Here is a 27154-nt window from a genome sequence, read left to right as displayed (position 1 = left end):
CTTGTTTTACTCTATTTCCTACTTTTATCTTAGTATAAGGTTTGCATCTTTCGAGAGTAAGATCTTCAGTCTTCATTAGAATAAGGCACTTTCTGTACCCTCCATATACCTTGATTATAGCACCTCCTAAAATGTGTTATACTTATCTGTTAGATATTGGCCTTCTCTACTAGGGGACGAAGATGGGGCTGCATTTTATTATCACTGCGTCACTCATACCTAGCCCAGGGACTTGCACGTAGTTGGCATTTAACAGGTATTTGGAGAATGAGATTAGAGATGTCGGAGAACTAGCATAGCAAGGATGCATGGAAGGATCCAGGTGGAGGAGCGGCTTGACGAGGCAGAACTTCTCAGACCAGAGGGATGGAAGGAATCAATTGGTGTGTTCTGCTGTTGTCCTCTCTGACTTAAGGAACATTCCATTACTCCGGTTATAATATCCCCTAAGTATATGAGTTTGGAGAATTCACAAGGGTTTTCTGGCAGGGTAGAGAGAAGACTGGCTTTGGAGCTGACTTAGGAGTTTGAAACCCAAGAATGTGTATGTTTCTTTTTTAAATGATTGTGGGGATTCTGCTTAACCTTTCTGAGCCTCATGTACTTTTTGCTTTCAATGGCTCTTTACCTTATCATTTTACACTGTAAGTGAGTCCTTACATGGGCACACCTCTCAGGATAGAAATCTGAGAATACCTATCTATGCAGATATACACTACACATATTAAAACTTATTAAATAATTTTATTCCTTTCTCCTTTATATTACTAACAGTAGCCCAGTGTTCAGCATTTTAGAAAACCTGAAGAAATAAAAAAATTGGGGGTTTACACACACATGTATAAAAATATATATTCAGATAAGCAAATATCTGCTTATTACACTGCCCAACTTTAAGAGTGCCAAAAATAAATAAATAAAATACCTGCCAATCAAATGAGAGGGCTAGATGGTTTTGCTAAAATTCATTTTAACATCTTTAACTGACCAACATGTGCTAATGAAATTCAAGTTAAAGTTATAGCCGATTAGTATGAAAGAGAACATTGTGTGGCCACTGAGTATTCCTTAAGCAGAATCTGCTTCGTGCTTAGAACACAGCTCGGTTTCAACAGTAAGCAGCAAAGAAGATCAAGAAAATCTCCAACTTTTCTAAAAACCGCCTTATAAAAGAAAGGGAAAAATATAGAAAGTATTACCACCTTATAACAATGGCCATGAAAATCGGAATTGTAGGTTTACAAAGCTTGGATAACGAAAGCCAACACGGTAAGATCCTTGGTTAGTTAACTTTGATTTTTAAAAATCTACAAAACATAAAATATGTACTTGCTGGTACAACAGATTTAACCCACGAGCAATCACCTGAACTATCTTTTCCTCATCAAGTATTTTTAACAGTGCAAAATGTCAGCTGTCTCAGCGCACACATTCGATAAGTGAAGCCTGAAGATGAACCATCTCAGGGAGGTATCGCTGCTGCCAAGGAAAATGCAAAGCAGCCCCAAAAATACAATGATTCACTCCTATGCCAGAGTCTCAAAGGGAGAGAGGCAGTTTCTTATAGAAGAGGTGAAATAAGTAATTCAAAATGTCCACAAGCTAACATAAAATACAGTACTGAACCTTTTGACACAAAAACAAAGAATAATTATATTGCTATTTGGAACAGTATTCAACGTGGACGAGGAGATCCCGGTGTTCGGTGGCTGGATACTGTATATTGCACTTGGGACACTCCACCAGGCTTTCATTTAGTGCAGCAGTGGGACTTTTTGGTGAAGCAACTTTTACTCTGTTTTCAGACTCTCCTTGGAAAGTGACTAGTGGCTCTGTGAAGGCAAGCTCACGAAGCTGCTTCTGAAAAATAAATGTATAGGAGGTGGTTATAAATTACCCAAGAAGTACTAGGATTGAGTGTCTACATGGATAGATTTCATTAAAATACTTAGAGCCAAATGTAAAGGTAGACCCATGTACAAGGCTGACAAAATTTGCTAGTTTTGTAAAAAAGGGGCAAGTTCAGCAATAAAAAAAATAACATAGAATTAAGAGTAGCAAAAAATTTTGGCAGATCAAACAGGTTACACACAGAAATGATGAAAATATTGTAAAATATCTTTATGACTTTCCTTTTTCATGTTTTTTTTTTCCTGAGGAACTTAGAATAGTCGATAAAGCTTAAAAATAAGTATTTTAGGGCATACTCTAAAGATGACAGCAGGGACACAAAGAAAAGTACAGGAAAATTACGGATTCTCTTATATACCCTCCAGCTTTCTATACTTTGAAAAAGAGTAACAGAAATGAAAATTTCAATTTCAAAATATTATAAATGGTCAAAATCAATGACGTGCTAAAGAACAGAGTCAAAATATATTTTGTCTTTTATTCATAAAGAAGCTACAAATGACTTTTTTAACAAGTTTTTTTTTCTCTTTCAAAACAGGAATTTTATTTTTAACATTTCACCATCTGCAAATATTCTGCAGTACTAGGGTCATGTATAAGATATGTACTAATGGGACACCCACCCACACACACACACGGATCCCAACAGGTTTGGCCCAAAGGCTTATTAGTAAGATGAAAATAGTAAGTCAAAAATCACTTCCTCATAGAAAAAATCGTATTTAAAAGGTTTATGTTTTAAAAGATTATGTGTTCAAGGTAACCCACAAAATGTGTTTAGCTCAATATGCCTAAAACAGTGTCTTAACAGGAACAATCCATTAGCACTAAAAATGGCATTTCTTTCTTTCTTTTTAAATAGAAAAACATAGCTTCAGTTCAGGATTTACAACTGCGCTCCCTCCTCCCGGCCCCCCCCAGGGCAGGCCCTGTGTCGTTCCTCTAGAATCCCCAGGCTGGGGCGGGGAGAGACGATCCCAGGTACCACTAAGGCTGGCATGATGCAGAGGCACGTAATGTCCCTCTTTCCAGTGCTCTGAACTGATGCTCAAAAGGCAGCTGCTTCAGATGAAGCAGGGGTTCTGCCTACTGATTTAAGAAACAGCCATTCTTAAGCTGTATCCTCCTAGTTTGGGAACTGGTTTGATAAATCAATGGGAAAATGGCATCAAGAGAAAGAAGAAAATGAGTTTTAGTTTAACCATTCCAGACTCACCAAGGATTCCAACTGTGTTATTTGATTTCTTGCTTTTCGGAGCTCCTTAAGAATTACGTGCAGTTGGTGCTGCATATTTTGACGGTCAAGTTTTTCATTTTCAAAGTCTAATGTACATGCGTGCATCTGGAACAAATGCCCAGGACAAGACAATTATGGGTTAATATGTCCTGTCCAGTTCTCTTGACTAGATGCTTGAACGTTTTTATTAGCACAAGAGGCAAGCATTTGTGCCTTCGCAGCCAGAATTCATCAATGAGATGATAAATGAAGAAGCTACAGTTGAGGTTTTGGTTTGTCCAAGGAGCAAAGCCAATGCTTGAAGTATAGGTGAGTGAGGAGGAACTTAACAAGTTGCTGGCTGGAATTTCTCCTCCCCATCCCCCTCTTTGTGGGGAAGGGGAAGAAGGGAAAGAGATGGCTGTTCCCTGGTTTGGAATACACTGAAAACCTCTGGTCTCTATTCTGAGAATAAATGGTATCTCTCTGAGTTCTACTTGAAGTTATAAGGTAGCCTTCTGGGGGAGATCCTGCTAGGCTAGAGTAGGGACTACAGAAGCCATGCGGGAAGAATAAAATTTGCTAAGGGCAACAACACCCTATCAAAACAATTGCCATCCCAGCTCAGAGAATCTGGCTTAGCTCAAAGACCGGAATATATGACTATCAGACAGATAGTCACTTAATTTTTTGTTTTTGTTAAAGTTTGTTAAAAAACATCTTTCAGGGGCACCTGGCTGGCTCAGTTGGTTAGACGTCCAACTCTTGACTTTGGCTCAGGTGATGATCTCAGGTTTATGAGATTCAGCCCCGCATGGAGGATGGGCATGGAGCCTGCTTAAGATTCTTTCTCTCCCTCTCCCTTTGCCCCTACCCCTGACCCCCTGGCTCAATTGGTTCCACTCTAAAAAAAAAAAAAAAGAAAAAATTCATGATTTTCAAATGGTTCTTCACAGAATAGTGTAAACAGGAGGAAACATTCCATTTCCTAACAGGTTCAGTTGAATATAGGAGCAACCCCAATAAGTACCTGTTGTTCCAGCAGAGCTACCCTTGTTTGTTCCTCTTGATGCTTTAGCAGAGACGTGTAAAGAAACTGGACCTGTCAGATGTAAACAGAGCCCACACTGTCATATCCGATCTTTTATTGCGTGAGCTGGGACGCAGGAGAGGCTCACAAATCTCACATCTCTATCTGGGACCACACCTGCTCGTTGGGCTGAGTCACTGCAGCAGCTTGTTTAATGGCCATCTATTCAAGCAGCTGAGCAGTCCCACCCTGGCTGAGAGTTCCCTGGGGCACAGACTGCACTTCGATGAACAGCACCCAACTCTACAATGCACACACCCACTTTCCTGGAAGTTCTGACATCCACTAATATTTCTGAGTAGGATAACAAAGCTGGCAATGCCTTGCCCTCCTTGCCCGCAGAGGTGGAATAAAACTCCCGACCATTTCTGCTTCATCTTTTGTAAATATCACTGCTCACGCTTATAGGCAGAAGCCAGGGTGGTAAAGACTAAGAAGGCAAATGTTACAGACTGTTTTTTAATCCCTCTCTCAACTTTTGGATGATGTTTAAAAATTACTTCTATTTTAATAGTAGCAATAACTGACATCTACCCAGCCCTTGACTTTACAGAGCACTTTCACATTCTCCCAGTTGACCTTCACAAAAGCCCCAGGAAGCAAAAAGAGATTGTGGTTACTAATTTGACACATCAGTGACCTGCAAGTCAGAGAAGGTAGCTGATTATCCTAAGGCTACACATCCTGAACTACACACCAGGTATGGACCCCAAATAATGTTTTTTCCAATATTCCCTGCTGCCCAGGAAGATTTAAATTAATGGTTTCTGCTGAGGTAGTATACAATTCTAATGATCCTAACTTAGTGACTCCATCGTCACTGACACAGACAGTCTGCAGAAGGTGGTGAGTATAATGAGAACATGGAAGGTCCTGCGTGAATTCACATGAGCACACCATCATCGTGATCAAGGTGCCAGCCTGGGAGCCAGCACTGATTCCCCTCTTTGCGTCATACCTTCTGGCTTCTCCCACACACCTGCCTCCTTCTCACGGACAGCCTTCGTGTACATGAGCTTCTCCACAGGAGTTAATTCCCAGTCGCTCACCTCATTGGTTCCTTCTTGCCAAAAGGCCTTTGTCCAAGTACTGTCCCTGGCCCCCAATTTCTCCATGTCGTGTTGCCCTGCTTTATTTTCTTGAATTTACTTGGGTATTTAGGTACTTGCTTATGGTCTGTTTCTATTCTAAAGAAGAATCCCATGGCAGGGCAGGAACTGGTTTTGTTCCTTGCTGGTTCCCTAGTAGTTAAAATAGCCCCTGACGCTGCTGAGTACCATGAGACTTTCGAATTTGGAATCATGGAAAGTCTTTACTGGTTAGGCTCACCTGAGATAAGAGCTCTTCAGATCTCTTCTTCTCTTCTTCAAGTTTTTCCCTAGCAATATCATTCTCTTCCTGGAGCCTTTGTATTTTCTCCGTTTTATGCCTATTGTCTTCCAGATGTTGTACATCTGCCTTTCTTTGGGAACACAACAGTTGATTTAAATCTTGAACTTCTTTTTGGGTTTCTTCATATTTTCTTCGAAATTCACTAAGTTCAAAACTCAACTGAGTTATGGTCTCTCGTTCAACCTCAAGATCTTTTTTTGCATTTGCCAAAAGATGGTTGTAATATTTTTGATTTTCTTCTTGAAGATAACCTATGACAAACACATCAGGGCACAACACTTTATATAATAATATTCCCAAGCAGTTAAAACTAAACACATTTCTATAAATAAGATCTTACAAAATGAAGAGTCAAGAGATAGAGTTGATATTTGATGGAACAAGAAAAAGGAGTTCAGGTACATTATTTGAAGTTAACCTAATAAAGAGAAGAACTGGAAACAGTAATATAGCTATTCAACGGGAAGGGAAAGTAACCGATGTCTAAAGAAGATAAATCAACAAATGGAGACATATGCTCATTATTTATATATATAATTACCAAAATTTAAAAAAAAATGTTAAAAGCAGCTGCCCTGATGGGAGGGGGAAAGAGAGATTGGGAAAGGAGGGACAGGCCCTTCTATACTACTACTAAATTACTTTAACAAGAGCTTATATTACTTTGATAAAACACATACACACACGGGGAGAACACTATTGCCAAAGAAAGAAATTTGACTTAGCTCACCACTAAAATCTTACTTTAATGCGTAATATTCTTATAAAGGCATTACAGTAAAGTAACATTGTCCCCAATTCTTTTTATGTTTTCTTTTTTAGCATTAGCTTCATTTTAAATATTCAAACGTGAAGCTCCAAGATTATGAGCCTTGCCTGCCTTTCTTTAGCCTTCTCTTTATATAATTCAAAATTAAAAGCTTGAGTCCCGTTAGGGCTGTCAGTCTTTTAAAAAGTGCTTTGCATGGGGATTTCTCTTCTTTTCTTAGCTCATCACCTAGAACTGCTGAACCTATTTCCCCATCTGTAAAAGGAGAATAATGACTCCTCTTGCCCTACCTCTTAGGGTTCTTGTGAAACTCAATGCCAGGGAAGCTGCAAAGCATTTAGCAAAAGATTGCATCTTCCCTAGGAGCCTTCATTTCAATTCTGTGGGAGATTCAAAAGACTGAAGAATCATCTATAAGATGTATTCTTTCTCCTGGGAGTGATATGAATGCATGAAAGGAAACAGGGTAAAAAGATAATCACTGACAAGGCCAACTCTAAGAGCAAAGAAGTTAGAGAAGATCTTTGAAGGTGGGGAAGGACATGCACGAAGGAGAAAATTTGATGTGCCTTCAGAACTGCCAGAGATCCGTTACCCTGTGCCTCTGTCCGCTTTTTTCAGAAAACAATGAGAAGACAGACTTGCTAACATGGTCTTTCTTACTTCAGTTATAAGACTTGCTTAATTCACTTTCTAACACATTTATAAAAATCTAAATTTGATAAATTTCTCCTTTTGGAAAATGTCAGGCAGGCCTACCCCAAAAGAACATTTTTATACCAGTACCTTCTGATTCAGCCTTTTTTGTCTGCTGTGGGAGTGAATGAGCAGCTGTTTCTGATTTCTGTTCCAACTCGAAGATCTTGGCTAAAAGTCCTTTTACATAGGCCTCCCGTTGCTGATCATACACAAGCCACTGCTGATTTTTCTCCAGAGCCTTAAAACGAAAATGAAAGCAAATCATTAATAAAATAAAAAACTAAAATCTTAAAATGGATAAGGGAACTCCAGTGATGTAGCCTTTCCCAGTACAAAGAAATTCTCGTGGGTCATATAGTAGAACTCTAAACCACCACTGCATGGCTCACAACCCAGAGATCCATTCTGACTTCAGGCTCCTTCAGAGCACCTAACATCATGGTTTGCATCTGTCCATGTCATTCTCTGTAAACTAGAACGCCTCTGTGGCAGAGGTGGACGTGCACTGCTCCAAACAGAGATTTCCACCCTACACACAACTCTGCTCAGGAGCTCCCCACGCAGACAGTATCTCCAGCAATCACATACTACCTTCCCCCCCCCCCCGCCCCCTACCTTAGTTTTGTTACTGAAAGTGGGGCACAGATTCAGGTTGAAAGCTAGCAAAAAAGACAACCGTCTGGTGGTGCTGGGGAGAAAAGCCTAGAAATTCTTATATAGCATCACCTTGGCAATGAGATTATAACTCTTCTCTCCTTCCTAACCTGGAAGTTCAGTCTAAGGAGATGGGACTGTCCCCTTCTCGTTCTTTGTTCTTGATAGGCTGGGGAAGTAAGTTTCAATGACCATTTGGGTAGAGAGGCCATGTACATCTAAACCTGATGTCACACGTGTAAAAGGTTATGGACTAAGCATCCTAGAAGGAGGCCCACATAGTGACATGAACACCCCTTCACGATAGCCAAGCACATTTGTAGGGGAGCTCGACTGAACTCACAGGACTCATTTGAGCCCTTGGCCCTGGCACCCATGCTATGACCTGTCTGCCCCCACAGGAATGCCTAGTTGAGCAATGACTCACTGCTGGATCTCAGTAAATCCTGTTTGGAAGGAGATTTCCCCATTACGAGAGTAAGGGGAGACACAGGCTATCACCAAAAGCTTCCAGTTAATTAATACAATGACCACTCTATTTTGGGGGGAAAATAACTACTCTTAATAAGTTCAGTTCAACCTCTCCCTTGTTCCCCCAAAGTGCTACATCGTTAATTATATTAGCAACAGAATTTTTGAAAGCTTCATGACAGCACTTGCTAAAACTGAAGCTATGTTCCCTTAGGCTAACATTCAAATGGTCCATAGTCTGTCCCTTTCCATCTCTTCAGGTGACAGCCTGGCCATTTCTGGCCTCCACTGCCACCTTGCTGTCCACAGAACTATATACACCCTCTGTGCCCAGTATGCCCTAGAACTCCTCCCTATATCATCTGCGACTTAAATCCCACCTTTTCATCAAGTTCCAATGCATCCAAGCTTGTCTTTCAAGCCTCCTCACCCTAAGTGCCCTCACCAAACTCCCTCTCTTTTGTAAGCCAACAGGGATTTTAATGTCCATTCAATCTATTTGGCATCTTACACTCATGACCTTGATTGTGTCCTGATGAGAGTTCTTATATGAACTAGATCACGAGCCCCTGGAGAGCTGGGTCCAGGCTTGTTTAGATTTTGTATGGTTCCATTCATGTGTTTGATGTTTCCATAGCAAGTAGCTGCTTGATAAACATGAATGATGGTGACGACAGAGTGGAGAAAGCATGGTTGCCAGAATCAGCAAGCACCCACGCAGGTCTTTAGCCCAAACTGAAGTTTGAGAGTATTGGGAAGGGAGGAAACGGCATGAAAGAATCTAGAAGTTCCTTATACACAGTAGAACAATCCATTTAGAATGATTCAAAAAGAATCAAACACTCTCAAAAAGCTATCTCTCATGAACTAAGGAATATATGAAAATGAATTTCAAACCCCTTTGTAACAGAACTATCATAGCTATTTCTATGATTCTCACAAGTGCATAATATGTACCCCTTGTGTCATAATTCATCCCAGACCTGTTGGAATCTATTATCATCAACGGTTGAAGGGGCAGCCAGGACGTATAATTTCATATCCTTCAGGGGTGGCCAAAAAAAAGATGGTACAAACATAAAGTTCTTGACAAAAAGTTGCCTGGTCAAAGCGGACTGAAGTAAAACATACATACTGGAATATATTTTCAAAAGTGTTCAATTCTTTTTGAATCACCCTGCATTTGTTGTAAATATACTGAAAAAGGAGAGGCTCCCCTCCCCACAGGCTGGCATCTCATCGTAGGGGTGAGATGGGAAAAGTGGTAAGGAACATACTAGACATTTTTGGTTCTATATCAAGGCATCTTCTTTCAGGGTAAGAATTTCTATCCATTAAAGATCTAAATGGCTGAGCTTCAAATCTGAAAAGATCTGTCTATACAAAAGCTCTTAAGTCTAGAGAGTTCCTCTAACCTTTGGTAGGTTCTTTCCATGAGCATCGTACAAACTCATGAGCATCTAGGCATGGGGCTTAAAGAATTTTCCGTGTCTGTTTTCTGTAGAACTAAGAAATGGATTAGAGAGACAGAGGCAGCCTCTGGAATCAAAGACTCAGTCCAGGGCCCTTCAGTCACTTGGCCACACACTTTTCTCTCTGCACCTGTCAGGCAGTTATGAGTCCTCCTCGCAGAGCTTAAGCATTCATTTGTAAAGTGGAGATAATGTACATCTGCTCTGTATTATATACTCAAATTAAGTTGCCAAAAGAGGTAGTGTTGTAGGACTCAAAGAGCATGCACATATCTAAATATTCATAAGTCGTATGTGTTAGATGCTAAAGATACCTAATTTTATATCGAATTTTAAATTTGTCCATCTTTAAGAAACAATTCAATATAAGTAATTCAAGTCAACATTGGATGGTAATGAAATTTTCTTCTTTTAAATGAACCTGTCCAGGGCAGCTGGGTGGCTCAGATGGTTAAGCGTCTGCCTTCGGCTCAGGTCATGATCCCAGGGTCCTAAGATCGAGTCCCACGTCGGGCTCCTTGCTCAGCAGGGAGTCTGCTTCTCCCTCTCCCTCTGCCTCTCCCCCTGCTTGTTCTCCCTCTGTCTCTCTCGCAAATGAATATATAAAATCTTTTAAAAATAAATAAATAATGAACCTGTCCATACATTACTTAAGTATGAAAAACCGAACTATGGGATGGGTGAAGATTTGAGGGGCAATATTCTGAAAGGCCAGGTGATGGCGATGTTACTTCAGTAAAGTAGTCAACATTTCTTTCCTCCAGGCCTCTTCTCACTGACTTCTGCATTTGCTTTCTTCTCTAAATAGTATCAATAATAAATGGATTTGATGGCCATCAATAATGCTGATTATTAGTTTTGCATCTTTAGAGTCATCATTGTATTATCTCTTGCAGCTTTGTGTCCTTTACACATCTGTTAACATGCATTTAACATTTCCACTCAAGTTATCGATAAAAATATGGAACAGAAGTGGGCAAAGGTGAAGTCCTGTGGAATGCCACTAAAACTCTTCCTCCTGGCTTCACAGGGATCCATTTTATGTTTCTTGGGCAAAAACCGTAACATAGGTTAAAATGTTAGCCTATACTGGAGGAATAAAAAATGTAGGTCAATTGACGAAACTGGAATATGGATGGCAGATTACATAGAAGTATAGCATCCATGTTAAATTTATTAGAGTTGCTATCTGGGGGCACCCGGGTGGCTCAGTCGGTTAAGCGTCTGCCTTCGGCTCAGGTCATGATCTCAGGATCAAGCCCCATGTCAAGCTCCCTCCCCTGTGCTTCTCCCTCTGCTCCTACCCCCAATCATGCACTCTCTCTCTCCCTCTCTCTCAAATAATTAAATAAAATCTTAAAAAAAATAAAGTTGCTATCTGTACTGTAGTCATATAAGAGAACCTCTCATTCTGAGGAATATATACTGAAGTATATAGTTTTAAAGCGCCGTAATATACGCAACTCACTCTCAAATTGTTCAGAAAAAAAATATTATGTGTGTGTGAGGGGCAGGGTAGGGACTGAAAGAGAGGTGTGAAATGGAGCAAAATGTTAACAATGTTTGAATTTTAGTAAAGAGTATATGGGTGCTCCATGTACCATTTTCATTCTTATAACTTTTCTGTAAATTTAAATTTTTTCCAAATAAAAAATTAATAATTATTTATCTTCCCTAAATTCTGTTTTAAAAATTAGATTTTTAAAATTAAGAGCAGGAAATGCCTATTTCATCTGCCTCTGAGCCTATCTGGTTTGCAAGTTAATGACACTGAACAGTGTTTACAGTACAAACTCCATGTAATTATTTCAAAATGTCAGCCAGACCTAAATGGTAGCTAAGGAATGATACAGCTAGGCCTTAAGAAAGGTAAACATGGGTTTTTAGGGATTATTTTAGCAGAGCAAATACTGACTCTTAAAATAAGTGGGCAAAGTGCTCCAGGAAGCTTTGTGGGAGCTTGGAGGAAGGGTGAGGGACTGGAACTGCTAAGCTCTCAAAGCAGGATAATGCGGCAGTGCCTGTGCTCAGAGGAGTGACGGGTTGCTTTCCCTGTTCCCTAGTCTCCTCCCGGGCTCACAGACAACCGGAGCTAAACCATCCCCTGCTCCTCAAATATGTAAGTGAATGCAGCAGCAGCCGGGAGCTTATTGGAAATGCAGAATCTCAGGTCCTATCCCAACCAATGAACTCAGAATCTGCATTTGATGACGATCCCCTAGGCTCATATGCACGTGAGAGTCAGGGAGGCCTTGCTCAGTCTAGACCATTTGAAGGTGAGTTGGGTTAAATTTTACTCCACTTATCCAAAAGCCTTTCTAAAGTAAACAGAGCAGAGGAGCACAATGTGATCCTTAAGTAAGCCTGGAAGATAAAACAGAACAAAAAGATTGGGTATACATGGATAACATTTCCAAGTTACCTTCATACAAAGAATTGTCATTATCTAAAAATAACTTTAGCTGATATTTGAAGCAGTTGATGCTGAGAAGCCTAAAAATTATATATAAGTTTAAGACAATAGCATATATTTTCAGGTACTAATAAAATTCAGATATTCTAGACACTGGGCATATAGCAGTGAAAAAAAACCACAGAAATCCTTCCCTCATTAAATATATACCAATGTAAGACTCATATAACAAACAAAGTAAATGAGCAAAATATATTGTAAGTTTCACAGTAATATGTGATGAGGGGAAAAGTTACAAAAGCAGGAAAAGGTAATAGGAATTGTCTGGGAGCTATAATTTTAGGAAAGGTGGCGAGGTAACCCTCTGGCCCCAGCCCCACTACCCTCAGCCCTCCCACCCAAGAGAGTGACAACTGAATATATGATGAAGTGAGGAAGCAGGTCATGAAGATATCTGGGGGGAACAGGGTGCCAGCAGAGGGAACAGAAAGAAAAGGCAGTGTATTGAAGGAATAGCTAGAAAGCCCGCACGGCTGGAGTAAATAAGGGGGAAAGCAGGTATGTAGACAAATTATTCATAGCTATGTGCATCTGGTAGGTACTGATACAGAATGATAAAGGTCAGTGTAACATACAACACAAAGAACTTATTTTGAAAGATCTTTAAAAATTATGTTTCTTCTTTATCTTAGTTACCTATAGGTGAAAAGGCTACTACAGTACGTCACGATACAGACACTCAACGGATTTAAATTCTTTTGAAGATCAAATGGACCTCTAGGTACACTGGCTAGATGAAATAAAACGGGAATCTTTTTTTTTTTTTTTAAGATTTTATTTATTTGACAGAGAGAGAGACACAGCAAGAGAGGGAACACAAGCCCGGGGAGTGGGAGGGAGAAACAGGCTCCCCGCTGAGCAGGGAGCCAGATGTGGGGCTCGATCCCAGACCCTGGGATTATGACCCGAGCCGAAGGCAGACGCTTAATAACTGAGCCACCCAGGTGCCCCATAAAACGGGAATCTTAAGAGCAACTTAGAGCAGGGTAGACTTGCCAGTAATATTTCTGGAATCAAAATACCTATCTACTGGCCTAATAATTAACTCAAGAATTTTATACTTTGGGTATCTGATATTAAAACTTGAAAAAATACACTGTGAATAATAGTCCTATGTCCTCAATTTATTCAATTCTCAATGAAACACATCAATCTATTTAAGACATAAGTTTGAAATAATATAGCCTTACCAAATATCTAGAGTAGCCTCATATCAGATTCTACAGAAAAGAAGTATTGAGTATACAAAGAATGTGTTTCCTTTTCAAACTATGAAAGCATATCCTGGTTCCAGAGAAAGAATTTCAAATGAATGAGTACTCTTGCATGGATAAACAAAAAGAGAAGAAATTATAAATGACACCATAATAATACAATAATTGGACAAATTAGATTTAGGCGAAGAAGGAACGTTACTGAGCTATTTGGATGATTTCTAGGGCTTTCTCACCTCATGAGACCAGGACTAGATGAACTGGCCCTCTTGAATGTTTAGAAAGAGACTTATAGGTAGTAACCTAGGGAGATGATCTCAAATCATTCAGTTCTCCAACTCCTCAACAGACTGTTTTCAGGTCACAGCATCAACTCTGTCAATTTCCATGAAATTTAAGAATGAATGAATTAATCCTCTCTTCCCATAACATAATAAAAGGAAAATGAGGGTCACCTGGGTGGCTCAGGTCATGATCGCAGGGTCATGAAATCAAGTCCCACATTGAGCTCCACACTGAGCGTGGAGTCTGCTTGTCCCTCTCCCTCTGTTCCTCCTCGTGCTCTCACTCTCTCTCAAATAAATAAAATCTTAAAAAACATAAATAAAAAGAAAATGAACTTACATCTTTCAGCTGTATTTCCATTTCATGAATATTATTCATTGATGAGTTGAAGCAGCTTGTAGCCACTGTCTGAAATAAGGCAATATTAGTTAATACCGTAAATTGAACAAGAGAAGTTTCCTCATTATAACTACTTCTATAATAACGGAGTATACTTCACAAAGAAATCTCGTCGATGCTGATGAACCATCATGCCAGGTGATGGGTACCAGAGGAGAATGAAGATATCCTGGAAACTCCCTCAGCAGATGGGAAGCCCTGAGATTTCATACCTAATTTGAGGTTCTCTGGATCATTAGAATACCTCTGTGCATAAGAATTGCCCAGTGGTTTTCACCAAAATGAGACAAAACAAAACAGTCAGGCCATTTAAATGAAATCTGGAAAATATTAAATTGTCAAACAAAAGATAAAAGTTGTTTTCTAGAATTATATTTGTATTAGTATTAATATTAGTTCATATAGATTATATAGAACTCAAAACATAATTTCTCTCTCTCTCTCTTTTTTTTTTTTTTTTTTTTTGATTTTCACATAGAGGAAAGAAAGAGAGGTTGAATGGCTGGATGGCTAGGTATCCAGACTAATCAACAGAACCCATAACAAGCTATATTTCGGTCTTCTAACAGCTTTAAGGAAACAGACTTGTGTGAGCACTGGCAACAAATCACAAAATATTTTTCTCCAAAGGTACTCTAGATGCTCACCTCGTAGCCCTTTCTCCCTCTTGATTTAGTCCTCTTGGTAAAAAAACTAGGACAGAGGCAGTTCATCAAACTTCCCCTTCCATTTGCCCTGGGCACACTGTGGATGGCATTTCCCAGCCTTCCCTGCTAAGGTTAGCGAGACCATGAGACTGAATTCTGTCCAATGGAGTATGGGTAGAAGTGAAATATGCCAGTGCCAGGCCTGGCCGCCGGAATCCCCCCCATGCTCCACACACTCCCTCTCGCTTAGAGCTGTACACAGAGGATCTGGTGCAAGGACAAGGGAGCCACTAAAAGGGAGGAACCTGGATCCGAGTGACTCTGCAGAGCAAAGCCTCCTTCACTCCCACGTGCACTAGACTGTGACATGAGGGAAAAATGAACATTTGTTGTGTAAGACCATGAGATTCGGAGGTTGTTTGTTACAGCAAGAGGAAAAAAATCTGGGTTTAAAGAAGTGATGAGTACCTGTGATAAGCGAAGTGTACTGGCTTTGCTTTCAAGTTCAGCAAGTTTTGCAGTTGTAGCAGACAACTGTTTTTTCAATACATCTGTCTCTTCAGACAAGGATTTCAACAGCTGTTCCCTCCTTTCGCCTTCCTTTGTTTTCTCCTCCAGCTGCTCCAGCAATGCGGTATTGCTGTACTTGGCTTTCAGCTGCTCTCTGAGTCGCTGTATTTCTTTGTCTTTCTCTGTGAGGTGATAAGCATTCTTTTCCCTCTCAGCTTCCAGGACTCGAATTTTCTAGATATAAACTAAGAAAAATCTTAGAACAAAGCCAGGTCAAACATGAAAATAAACAACATACAACAAGTATTTATGAAAGGTTTATTATATATCAAATCAGTATTATACTAAACACCAGGGCCAAAAGGAAAATGAAGCTAAGGTCCTATGCTCAGAGACCTCATTGAGAGGTAAACCAATACATTAATGCAATACGGTAAGGGGTATATGCAATGAATGGGACACAGACTCAGAAAAGGAGAAACCAACTGTGTCAAGAGTGGTAAGAGAAAGGTAAAGAAAAGCTGGCTCTCACATGAGTATCTGATAATCATCCTTCCATCATACCAGTTTTAATCATCTTAAAGGCTAAAAGTAGTCATACAAGAGATACATGCTCATTAATGCACTTGAAGCAATAGAAAAAAATTACAGAACGTTACAGCTGGATAAAAATGCCTTCATTAGCTTGTTTTGTTAATAAATGATTTGGCATCAAATGTAAAAGATGATCTTCAAAGGAGTGTTCACATTTTCAAGGATTTAAAACATAAAGAAAGGCATGCTTGTTAAGCTGCTGCTGACATAAAGGAGAAAGCACCTCTGGAGAGCCAATAAAAAGTTAACAGAATGACTTTACATGCTAACCTGGTAAAAACAACATAAAACTACAAACTTGCTTGGGGGTGGAAAGGAGAAGCAGTTGTTCAAACATAAAATGGGGAGATTGAGTTAGATGACCCTGTGAAAACGATGAGGGGATTTTAGTTGCCTCAGGCCTATAAGGTGGTAGGATGATACAGTTAAAAATAAAAAGGCCCATATAATTTTAGGCTTTTGGAGAGTACAGCATCCAGATTACTGTAAATAATAGTGCCATTTCAACCTGTGTTTGCCACTGTGCACAATACTGGGTGCATAATTCAGAAGGAATATGAACCCCTCACAAAGTGTTTGGGAAAGTAACCAGGATGATAAGAAGCTAGAAACGCTGAAGAGTATGGAGTTGGTCTACAGAAAAGTAAGAGAAAGCAAGATTTCCTCAAATATCTGAAAAGTTGTCATATGAATAAAAAATAGACTTATTCTATGCAGCTGTAATAGATACAATTAGAACAAATGGGTAGAAGTTAGAGGAAGTTTAATTTTAATTGATTCTAAACAGACAAAGTTTTGACAATCAGTGCTTGTCAAAAGTGGAAAGAACTGGAAAGAGGTCTCTCAGGGAAGCTATTAGATTCCATCACCAGATTGCAAAATAATCTTTATGTCTAAGAATTGGTAATAGATCATTTCTCAATGCTTGAGTAAGTATTTACCTCAATATGTGTTGTTAAAAAAATAAATCTTTCAGTTTTATAGTGTGCTTATAAAATAAAATTTAAAGGAATCCAATGATACTATTCAATACAGGTCATTTATTTTCCAACTATGAGCAATAAAAGAACTTTTACAAAATAAATTAACGATTAATTTTTTTTTAAAGATTTAATTTATTTATTTGACAGAGAGAAAGAAAGAGAGAGCACAAGCAGGGGGAGCAGCAAGGGAGAAGCAGACTCCCTGCTGAGCAGCGAGCCCAATGCAGGGCTCGATCCCAGGACCCTGGGATCATGACCTGAGCTGAAGGCAGACGCTTAACCAACTGAGCCACCCAGGCGCCCCTAATGATTAAATTTTTAAATCTAATAAGTTCCTAACTGCTTTACTGACTATGCCATAACAAATTTTAAATCAGAGAATCTGAAATATAGTTTAACAGAATGCAAAATGCCAATATATGTAATGATTTTACCTCAAAAATCTGAAAACAAAGATTACTTGGAAAGCAGCCAATATATACAATAAAATGCATTTTTAAGCACTCACATTAAAATCTGAACTCCACTGAACACTTTGAAATTAATTTTGATTTTTTACATTTAGTGAATGAGCAGAAAAACTAAATTATATCACTATTGGGAAAATACTTTCTCATCTCCTACAGTACAGCTTATTACAATTTAAAAAGGTTTTTAAGGCCACTCACCTCCAAAAGCCTGTGTCTGTCTTTATCAGTCAACTTTCCTTTTCCACTTGTGATTTCATCCACTGATGTTTTTAAGGCTGCAATTTCACCCCTAAATTTTTCTAATGCAGTTTCTGATTTGGAGTTACTAGGCTTTGATCCCCATTTACCTTTAATTAAACCTTTGGGACTTCTGGAAGCCATCTCTGAAACTGTAAAAAATAAAAATACAATTATACTTCATTAGTCTAAGTTTAAAAGGTCAAGTCTCAGACTTGAAAAGGTCTAATAACCTATTTGCTAAATAGAAGAACATTTCTCTCTCAATAGAAGTGATATAGCCAGACTCTGAAAAACAAACTGAGGGTTCTAGAGGGGAGGGGGGTGGGGGGATGGGTTAGCCTGGTGATGGGTATTAAAGAGGGCACGTTCTGCGTGGAGCACTGGGTGTTATGCACAAACAATGAATCATGGAACACTACAACAAAAACGAATGATGTAATGTATGGTGATTAACATAACAATAAAAAATTTAAAGAGAAAAAAAAAAAGAAGTGATATAGCCAAACCAGTGGGATATGGGAGAGGGACTGGGAAAGGCTTCTGGCTTGCTGGTATCAATATTTATTTTTTAATCTGGGTGGTAGATACATGGGGAGAATTCACCTTTTAAAAATATGTCAACTTATCTTGACGCACACTGAGTAATGTACAGAATTGTTCAATCACTCTATTATACACCCGAAACTAATATAACACCATATGTTAACCATCCTGGTATTAAAATAAAAATTTTTAAAAATATGTCAACTTGGATGCTTATGTTTTGTGCAGGATTCTGTATGTGTATCATACTTCAATGAGAACATTTAAAAAAAGGGATCAATGATTAAATCATTAAATGGAGGCTGAATGAAATAGATCACAAAGACCTATTTTACCCAGGAATAAAAAGCTAGTGGTAAATGATATATAATTCTGAGAACATAGGCACTGAAATGTCATTACCTGACATAATGATAAGTCCTGTATTAGAAGACAGATCTAGTTCAAATCTATGTAAATAGCTGAGAGTACAGTAAGCAAAAGTGAGGAGAATCCAAGATCAGGAAAAAGAGGCACAATACTCAAGAATTAAGTATAAGAGGCCAAATTAAGTAAGAAGCTGCGTAGAAACTGCTAACAGTATTAGTTAACAGTTTAGAAGAAGTGTATATTAACTCCAGGAGCAAAATCTGTAGAGAAACATACTGCGTATATAATAAAAGTAGCTTTAATTAGGGAGATTAAAAAGCATTTTTCCACCTTATGGATCCCAAGATAAAATAATGGTGGTGACTGAGAATTTTAGAGGAATATGGGACCATTCATGCATTCAAAAAATATTGGAAAATCTAATTTACCAGGCAGCATAACAGATGCTGGGTATAAACGGGCCAAAAAAAAAGAGAGAGAGAGAGAGAGAGAGAGAGAAACGAAAGAAAAAGAGAAATGTTCCCTTACATAATGGAACTTTCAGTCTAGTAAAGGAGGCAAGAAATAAAGCCACAAATTCTTAAGCTGTAAAGGTTCTCAAGTTGTACAGTTAACACTATACAGAAAATGGAAAGTAGTGAGAAGTGATTCCAGTAAAAATTGAGGAAACCTAGGCCTCTCTGTAAAAGTAACTTTTAGGATCATCCTGTATGAAATCAGAGAGCCTGAAAACACTAGAGCTGTGTAAACTGAGTTGAACAGACCATCTAGCAAAAGGTTAGTCCTGGATTTTTGCCTATTCAAGGTGACAGACTAAGATAACTAGTCAATCAATTAAGGCTAATGCAAGGTTATGGTATCTTGAGAACCTGCTGCCACAGGAAGTTCTTCTCTGTATGGTTCTGTTACTAACACATTGTTGACTTGGTATAATGGGTTGATAAGACAGGAAAACGGCTTTTCAACCAAATCACTGAAACTCAGAATGGTGGAACTATATAGGTCCGTAGAACTGGAAGGAACCGAGGGACATTTGCTTCCTGGCCTCTGGAGAGAACTCTTGCAATGAGTGACTCTCTTGTTTCTAGCTTCTGGACTAGACCCTGCTGGGATCGTCCAGCTCCCCACCACTTAGTCCCACCAACCTTCTTTCCCTGTTTTTTCTATTCCCGTCAGGCTGATACTCACAGGGTTCACACTGTTCAAACTTTGACCCACTGCATCTTCTTCAGGAAGCCTTCCCTCTGTATAAGCTAATATGCCATAGGACACAACTGTTTACTGCCACCCTACATCAGCTTTTTAAATTTGTTCAACAGTTGTTTCAGGGGCCGAACCTTGAATTATTTTTGTCCCTCACAGCACCTAACAGCAGCTGCTCAATATATATTTACTGATTGGCTGAAGTGATCTTAGACATGCTGGACAGGGGGTGACCAAACTGCGATCCAACAACCCGCACAAGGCATGGATTACAGGCCACATCGTTCCCAAGTGGAGGCAAATCTTACAAAAACGGGCACCTGGGTGGCACAGTGGGTGGTTTCAGCTCAGGTGGTGATCTCAGGGTCCTGAGATGGAGCCCCAAGTCCGCTCCATGCTGGCATGGCTGCTTAAGAGTCTCTCTCCTTCGCCCTCTGGTGCGTGGGCGCTCTCTCTCTCTCTCTCTCTCAAAATAAATCTTTTTAAAAAAATCTTACAAAAACCCTCACATAGGAGCTGTGTGGGCAAACAGGGAGGCAAAGAAAATCTGCAAAATGAGGCACTTTTTCCCCCCACCTCTAAAATGAAGATGTTGGTAGAATAGACATGAACGTGCTTGGTCAAAATGATGTTGTCACGAAAGACCCTGGCCAAGTCACCTGGCCTCTCCGCGCCAAAAAAAGGGAAAGAGGAGGATGATAATACCCACCGCAAAGCTGAAAGGAAGGATCGACACGCCGACAATCGTGAGGCCCCCAACCCGGTGCCAGGCACGAAGTAAGCGCCAGGGAAAAGGGACATATATCAGGGCGGGCAGAGATTGAGCCCAAGCCGACGCTGTCGGCCCGCCGATCCCGCCTCCCTCGCCGTCGATCTGGCCTCGGGGCTACGGGCCCTGGCCGCCCTTGCCACCCTCGGCTGTTGCCTCCCCACCGCCAGCCGGCACCTGAGGCGAAGCCCGGCGTTCGCGTCGACCCAGTCACACCCGGCCGCACGGGCGCCGCTTCCGGGAGTTTGAATCCCGCGGCTGCGGGGCGGGGCACGTCACTGCCGGCGGGGGCGCGGCCGGCAGGAAGGGGGGCGCGATACGCGCGGCGGGCTCGCGGCTCCCCGATTGGCTGCGGCCTCTAAGGGGGCGGGGCCTAGAACCTGGACGCGAGGTGAGAAGGAGGTGGGTCTGAGGGGGCGGGGGCAGAGGCGCGACCCGGGACGGAACTCCTGTTCCTGGGTCCGCAGTCCTATTCTGGGGCTTTCCCTGGTCTTTTCTAAAGACTCAGATCTCAGGCTCGGTGTTTCCTTGTAAGAAGCTGATTTGTGTTTTTCTCCTTTGGGGATGAAGCACATTACTGTGTTCAGTGAGCTAAACCCAGTACCTGAACTGGGACTAACTCGTTCTGTATCCTTGAGTATAATTTGCCCTTGTAGGTACCAGATTTGCGCGTTTTAGAATGGGAGAACTGCATTCCCTAAGGGAGGACAGCCTGTCTTCCCACTGGGCTGAACCTTTCTCTTGCCAAAAGTCAGGGGTGGAGTACTGGGGAGTGTAGCAGGTGGGAGAACTGATAGGCACGCCAAGACTGAACTCGTAGATTATGAGCCCTAGAGGAGACCAGGCAGGCGTTTGCTCCAGATTGCTGCCCTCTGGCTTGATGTCTATAGGTCAAGTCTGGGTCATGCTTAGCCACTTTAGGGGCTTTATTGCTAAAACGAAGAGGCACAAAGAGTGTTTGACAGAGCCTAAACTTTCTCTCTTAGACCAAGTGTAAACTCTACCAGAGACTTAATAAAAGGATACAGTAGCAAAACATCCGAGGAAAGCAGTGTCACATAGCCGTTAACTCTAGATTGGGACTGCTTTTAGCTCCTGACTGCCTCTTACTGGATGTGTGATCTTAAATAAGTTATTTAACCTCCCTGAGCCTGGGCTTCCTAATCTGTAAAACAATGCGAATAATATCTACCCTATAGAATGGATATAAGAATTAAATGGAAGAATCTGTGTAAAATGCTTGCCATTTAGTAAATGCTCAACTGACATTAGCCATTATTACATAAGAAACAACAAACACCCACTAACTAAATAAAATGGATGAGAAGCTGTGTAGAGAATTTTAAAGAATTTTTTTTTAAACACAAGAAGATAACGTTTGGTCCCTCCTTCCAAGGAGCTCACATTTCTGATGGAAAAGTGAATAGAATTGGGCTCTTTAACATCTGTTATGTTAAAGTATCAGATGGGATTGGGGTGGGAGGAAGTCATGGCAAAAGACAAGGGAGGGTGTGAATGTTACGCATTGCCCACAGTTGAGAGCAAGGGCAAAATTAGTTTCCATAGAAATTTGCAAATTCTTAGAGTGACAGAGAAAGAAATCACCCTGCTCAGTTTTGAGCCACATGGAGAGTAAAGAAGGGAGGGAGCTGGGGGGCACTCTGTGAAGAGGATTGGTGCCCTGCAGACCAGACTGGCAGCTGAGGGCCTGGTGCCTGGGCCTGCTGGACCCGACACCTCGATTACACATCTGCTCCCAGGTCCCTCTCTTCTGGTGGGAACTCCCCCTGTGACTGGGGACCCCTGAGGAAGAAGAGCTGGCAGGAGGCTCATTGGTCCTGTGGCTTGTTGAATTTTGTAATTGTCATTATTAGACCTGAAAAATCAATGTTTGCTCTTCGCAGATATGTGCTGCCAGGCGTGAAGTGTGAGGGGTTGTAGTTTGCATAAGGCCTCACAAAAGTGCTAGTACTTTGATGTTGACAGCTTACTCTGAGGGATCCTAAGGCAAGGATTCAAACAGAAATGTAATAGCCAAGCCGACTGGATCTTTATTTCAGCAGGTTAGCTCATTTTCCTCCCAGTAGGAAAATCTTCTTGAGAAACCAAAACAGTACCAAAAGGCTGCCTTCATAAAAGGAAATAGTGGGGCTGTTCTAGATGAGTATGATCAACAACTTTGAAAGATTAGGTCTTCCAAAAGAATGCTGATGAATGCCCAGGGCCTCACCAGCAGATACATCTCTGTTTTCCAATACAACTTTCTGCAGTGATGGAAAAGCTCCTTCTGCTCTGTCCAATGTGTAGCACTAGCCACATATGGCTGTTGAGGGCTTGAAATGTGGCGACTCTGATCGAGGAACTGAATGTTTAGTTTTAGTTTAATTTTAATTTAAAACTGGTCATTGATTCAGTTATTGGAAAACCTTTAAATATGTTTGGAACAACTTGGCTACTCAAACCTATTTTTTCAAGTGTAAATTTTATGAAATCTAAATACAGATGTATTTCTAATGAAAATTGTTTCTGAATTGAGCTGTGTGAAATACACAGCAGATTTCAAAGACTAAGTATGAAAAAAAGAACTCAAAATACTTCACTAGTACTTTTTTTATATTATTACATGCTGAGATGGTAATATTATAGATATATTGGGCAAAATAAAATATATTAAAATTAATCTCACTATGACTTTTTTTTTACTTTCTTTACTATGACTTTTAGAAAATTCAAAATGATAAATGTGGCTTATGTTACATTCCTATTGGACAGCGTCAGTATGCACACAATAAATGTTCTTTAAATGCAGGAAGAGAAGGACCAAGTAAACTCTTGCCTCCTTCCAATCCAATTTCCCTTCAGTAGGGATTTTTTTTTGGAATAATGCAGGTCTAATCAAGTCGCACATTCCCCAACACAAACACTGACAACATTTTATTGACCCACCTCTGTTCTTGGCATAAAACAGCAAATCCCCAATTTGTTCTCTCGGGCTTAGCAGAGCTAGAATAACCTCCCCAACCTGGTCTCAAACCAGCCACACTAAACACCTTTGATTCCTTGACCTGGCAGCCTTCTTCCTGCCTCAGGGCCTTTTCACAGCACATCCCCCAATCTTTAAGCCCCCACTATTATCTCTTTTCCCTTCAGATCTCTGCTCAATCCTCACTGCCTCAGGGAAGGCTTTCCTGCCTCCTAGAGAAGGGGATTTCCTCTCTTTACAGCCTACTTCTTCAAAGCATTCACTATAGTTATAATTGCACGTTCTTAGTGATTCTTTTTCTTTAAGGGATTTTTATTTATTTATTTATTTTAAGATTTTATTTATTTATTTGACAGAGAGAGAGAGAGAGAGGACAAGCAGGCAGAGGGAGGGAGAAGCAGGCTCCCCACTGAGCAGAGGGCCAGATGTGGGGCTTGATCCCAAGACTCTGGGATCATGACCTGAGCTGAAGGCAGCTGCTTAACCGACTGAGCCACCCAGGTGCCCCTGTTAGTGATTCTTTGATGAGTGTCCTTTTCCTTCACTAGACTGCAACTCCTTGAGGAATTTGTCTGATTTTGCTCACCACTATGTCCTCAGCACTTAACATCACAGTGCTTGAACAAATTAGGAAGTTAATAAGTATTTGCCCAATGAACAAATGAACAAACTGATCTGGACATCCTCTGCCCTACACCACTGTGGAGAAATAGACAAATTCTTTACTCTCCTCCTTTTTGTAATCAATATTTATTAACAGGCACAAAAAGCATCATTTTAGAGCCCAGCACCTTCTCAGGGTCAACCCACTGTTCTTTCCTGGGTGAGAAGAATTCATGCATGGTCAGCCAGGAAGGGCTGCATTCTAAATCAGTAAATAGGGAGACACCCTTAGCATTTAGCTGAGATCAAAGCAGCCCTATCAGTAAGTAACACGTTGGAAAGCCATTTCCGGGCCAGGTTGGGCAGATTGTCCCTGCTGACTAATTTCATTTAGGAGAGTTGGTTCTCAGTTCATGGTGCATTCTGTTTGAAGAGAGCAGCTCCTTGGGCACTGACTGCTCGGCGTGTTTTAGCTACTTTTAAATTAATTTTCAGTCTGTGGGGTTATTAAAATGTTTCATTTGTATCCAGAGTATTGGTATGTAATTCAATCATTTTGTTTCCCTGCTGAAGAATGCATCTCTAGTAAAGTCCCCACTGCCACTGAGTCATGGTGTAAGGAGGTAAGAGCATGGAGTCTAGGGGCAGACTGCCTGTGTTCACACCCTGGCTCCACTCACTGTGAGAACCTAGGCACTGCTTAACCAAACTAGGCCTCAGTTTCCTCATCTGTAAAATGTGGATGATAAAATAGTACTTACCCCATAGGATAGGGCAGTGGAAGGATTGAATGAGATAAAATAAAATGCTGAGGGTAGCGTCTGGCACGTAGTGAGCAATCATTAGATGTTAGTTGTTATTAACAGAGCAAACCAGTCTCTCTGAGCAGTGCCTGCCTGCCTGCTTAGGCTCACTGCTCCACCATTTCACCTCACACATGATGTTCTGCCAACATTGAATGGCTTGAAGTTTCTAATGCTCACCACATGTATTTGTTTAATTCTATTTCAGATCAAACATATGTCAGTTCAACCATTAATACACACATCCCCAACTTAATAACTTTTTTATTTTATGGTGGTGCAAAAGCAATAGACATTCAGTAAAAACCATATTTTAAATTGTGATCTTTTCCCAGGCTGGTGCTGTCTGGTACTATCCTCTTTCATGATGCTGGGCAGCCATACCAAGCCACAGCTCCCAGTCAGTCACACCATCACCAGGGTCAGCAACCTATACAACTTATAACCATTCTGCTCCCATATAACCATTCTATTTTTCACTTCCAGTACTATACCCAATACATTTAATGAGAGAGCCAAGATTTTGTGTTAAATGATTTTGCCCAACTATAGGCTCATGTGAGTGTTCTGAGCATGTTTAAGGTGGGCTAGGCTAAGCTGTGATGTCTGGTAGGTTAGGTATATTAAATGCATTTATGATATTTAATGCATTAAATATAAATATCAGCTTACAATATTTTCAATTTAGGATGGGTTTATTGGGATGTAACCTCACTGTAAGTTAAGGAATTCTGCACTCAGTCCACCTCTTCCAGGAGCCTACCCTGCTTGCCCTCGCCTGCCCTGTTAGACACCTGTCTTCTCTGTCTCCCTCTATCACTGCATGCACCTGAGTGGGCTATAATTAACTGTGAGCTTCTTGCAGAGAGGACATGTGTCCTATTCATCTTTGTAGTTAGCATTGTGCTTGGCATCAAATAGACTTCCACTAGCCGTTAGCTGAATACAGGCACATGTCATAAATTAATGAAGACTCTTACAGAAGGATAATTGGGAGCATTCGTCTATCAAACATTTTGGTGAGAAATTGTTGTTCTACATAAAAGTGAGCGCAAGGCTTAAAATGATTCCACTTTTCCCTGGTCTTTTTTTTTTTTTTCTAGGTTTATTTTAGAATATGTTCATAGTGAGTTGGAGAAGTTCGGATTCATTCCTATTTTGTGTTTAGCTCCTCAATTGCCTTGTAATGACAATATAATTGTGGCAAGTGTTATAAAATATCTTGTCCCCTCCTGCCCCCCATGTAGACTTAGTCACTAACAGGTGTTTTTTTAAAGAAACAAAATTTAAATATACTATATATTATTTAAAAGTAACATCTGCTATGCAAAACCCTATAATTAAACTACCAAAAAATAGTATTTTTGTTCTAAAAATCCTTTTAGTTATCAACTGAAATACTTCTTAAAGAAGTATTTTAGGAAAGAGATCTTAACAATGGACCCTCTGTGCATGCCAGTTTGAAAATTGCTGTTAGGTAATACCTAAGATTCTGCAAAACTGAAATTGGAATAAGATATTATGAATTTATCTTCATTTCTCTTCCACTAACCCCTCTTTCCAATCCTATTACTTTGCTCCTCACATCTAGATTTTTCGCTAAGACTCTCCTCTCTTCTATCCCTCTTTTTCTCTTCCAAAAGCAGTAAATGATAGACACGTGAGACCTGGCTTTTGGTCCCCACTAGATGTAGAGCTCTGTCAGGTCAGAACTTGGGCTTATTCTCCACTGAAGCCCCAGCACAAAACCCCCTAACCCCCCAGAAACATAGAAACAGACCCACACACACCTACACATCTCATATATGACCTATGTCTGCAGAAAGGACAAACTTTTCAATAAATGGTACTGGAGCAATTGAATATCCATATTTGAAAAAAATGAAATGTGACCTCTGACCTTGAACATGACACATAATCAATTACAAGTGGAATATAAATCTAAATGTGCACGATGAGGGGCGCCTGGGTGGTGCATCAGTTAAGTGTCTGACTCTTGGTTTCGGCTCAGGTCGTGATCTCAGGGTCATGAAATTGGGCTCTGCGCTCATGGCGGAGTCTGCTTAAGGAGTCTCTCTCTCTCCCTCTGCTCTTCCCCTCCCCCCATCTCTATCTCAAAATAAGTAAATAAATCTTAAAAAAATAATAAATGTGCAAGATGAAACAAAATGCTTCCAGCAGGTAATATTAAAGAGTATCTTCATGATCCCAGGGTAGGAAAGGATTTCTTGATAGGAAAAATATATTAATCATAAAGGAAATATTGATAAATTCAATTTATTAAAACTACAACCCACAAAGGACTAGCATTAAGTACATAAACAATTCCTGCAAATTTATAAGAAAAACACAGAGAACTCAAAAAGGAAAGTTGGCAAAAGATTTGAACAAG

General features: G+C 40.3%; 1 protein-coding gene across 2 annotated transcripts; it reads right to left on the bottom strand.

Annotated features, from left to right (window-relative positions):
- Positions 1–757: 757 nt before the first annotated feature.
- CEP55 (centrosomal protein 55) lies at positions 758–20638 on the bottom strand. Of its 2 annotated transcripts, none has more exons than XM_027596399.1 (9): positions 20551–20638; positions 17448–17638; positions 15161–15436; positions 13986–14054; positions 7165–7315; positions 5547–5860; positions 4158–4229; positions 3128–3253; positions 758–1860 (listed from the first exon to the last, which is right to left on the bottom strand). In XM_027596399.1, the coding sequence occupies exons 2-9, from the start codon at positions 17628–17630 to the stop codon at positions 1660–1662; spliced, it is 1392 nt and encodes a 463-aa protein (XP_027452200.1). In that variant the 5' UTR covers positions 17631–17638; positions 20551–20638; the 3' UTR covers positions 758–1659. The 2 variants fall into 2 exon arrangements, with proteins under 2 accessions (XP_027452200.1, XP_027452199.1); XM_027596398.1 differs by having other exon boundaries at positions 20314–20604.
- Between the last annotated feature and the right edge of the window lie 6516 nt (positions 20639–27154).

This window comes from Zalophus californianus, chromosome 15 (assembly GCF_009762305.2).
Source record: "Zalophus californianus isolate mZalCal1 chromosome 15, mZalCal1.pri.v2, whole genome shotgun sequence".
Classification (NCBI taxonomy): domain Eukaryota; kingdom Metazoa; phylum Chordata; class Mammalia; order Carnivora; family Otariidae; genus Zalophus; species Zalophus californianus.
This window is presented reverse-complemented; position numbering and strand designations above follow the sequence as displayed.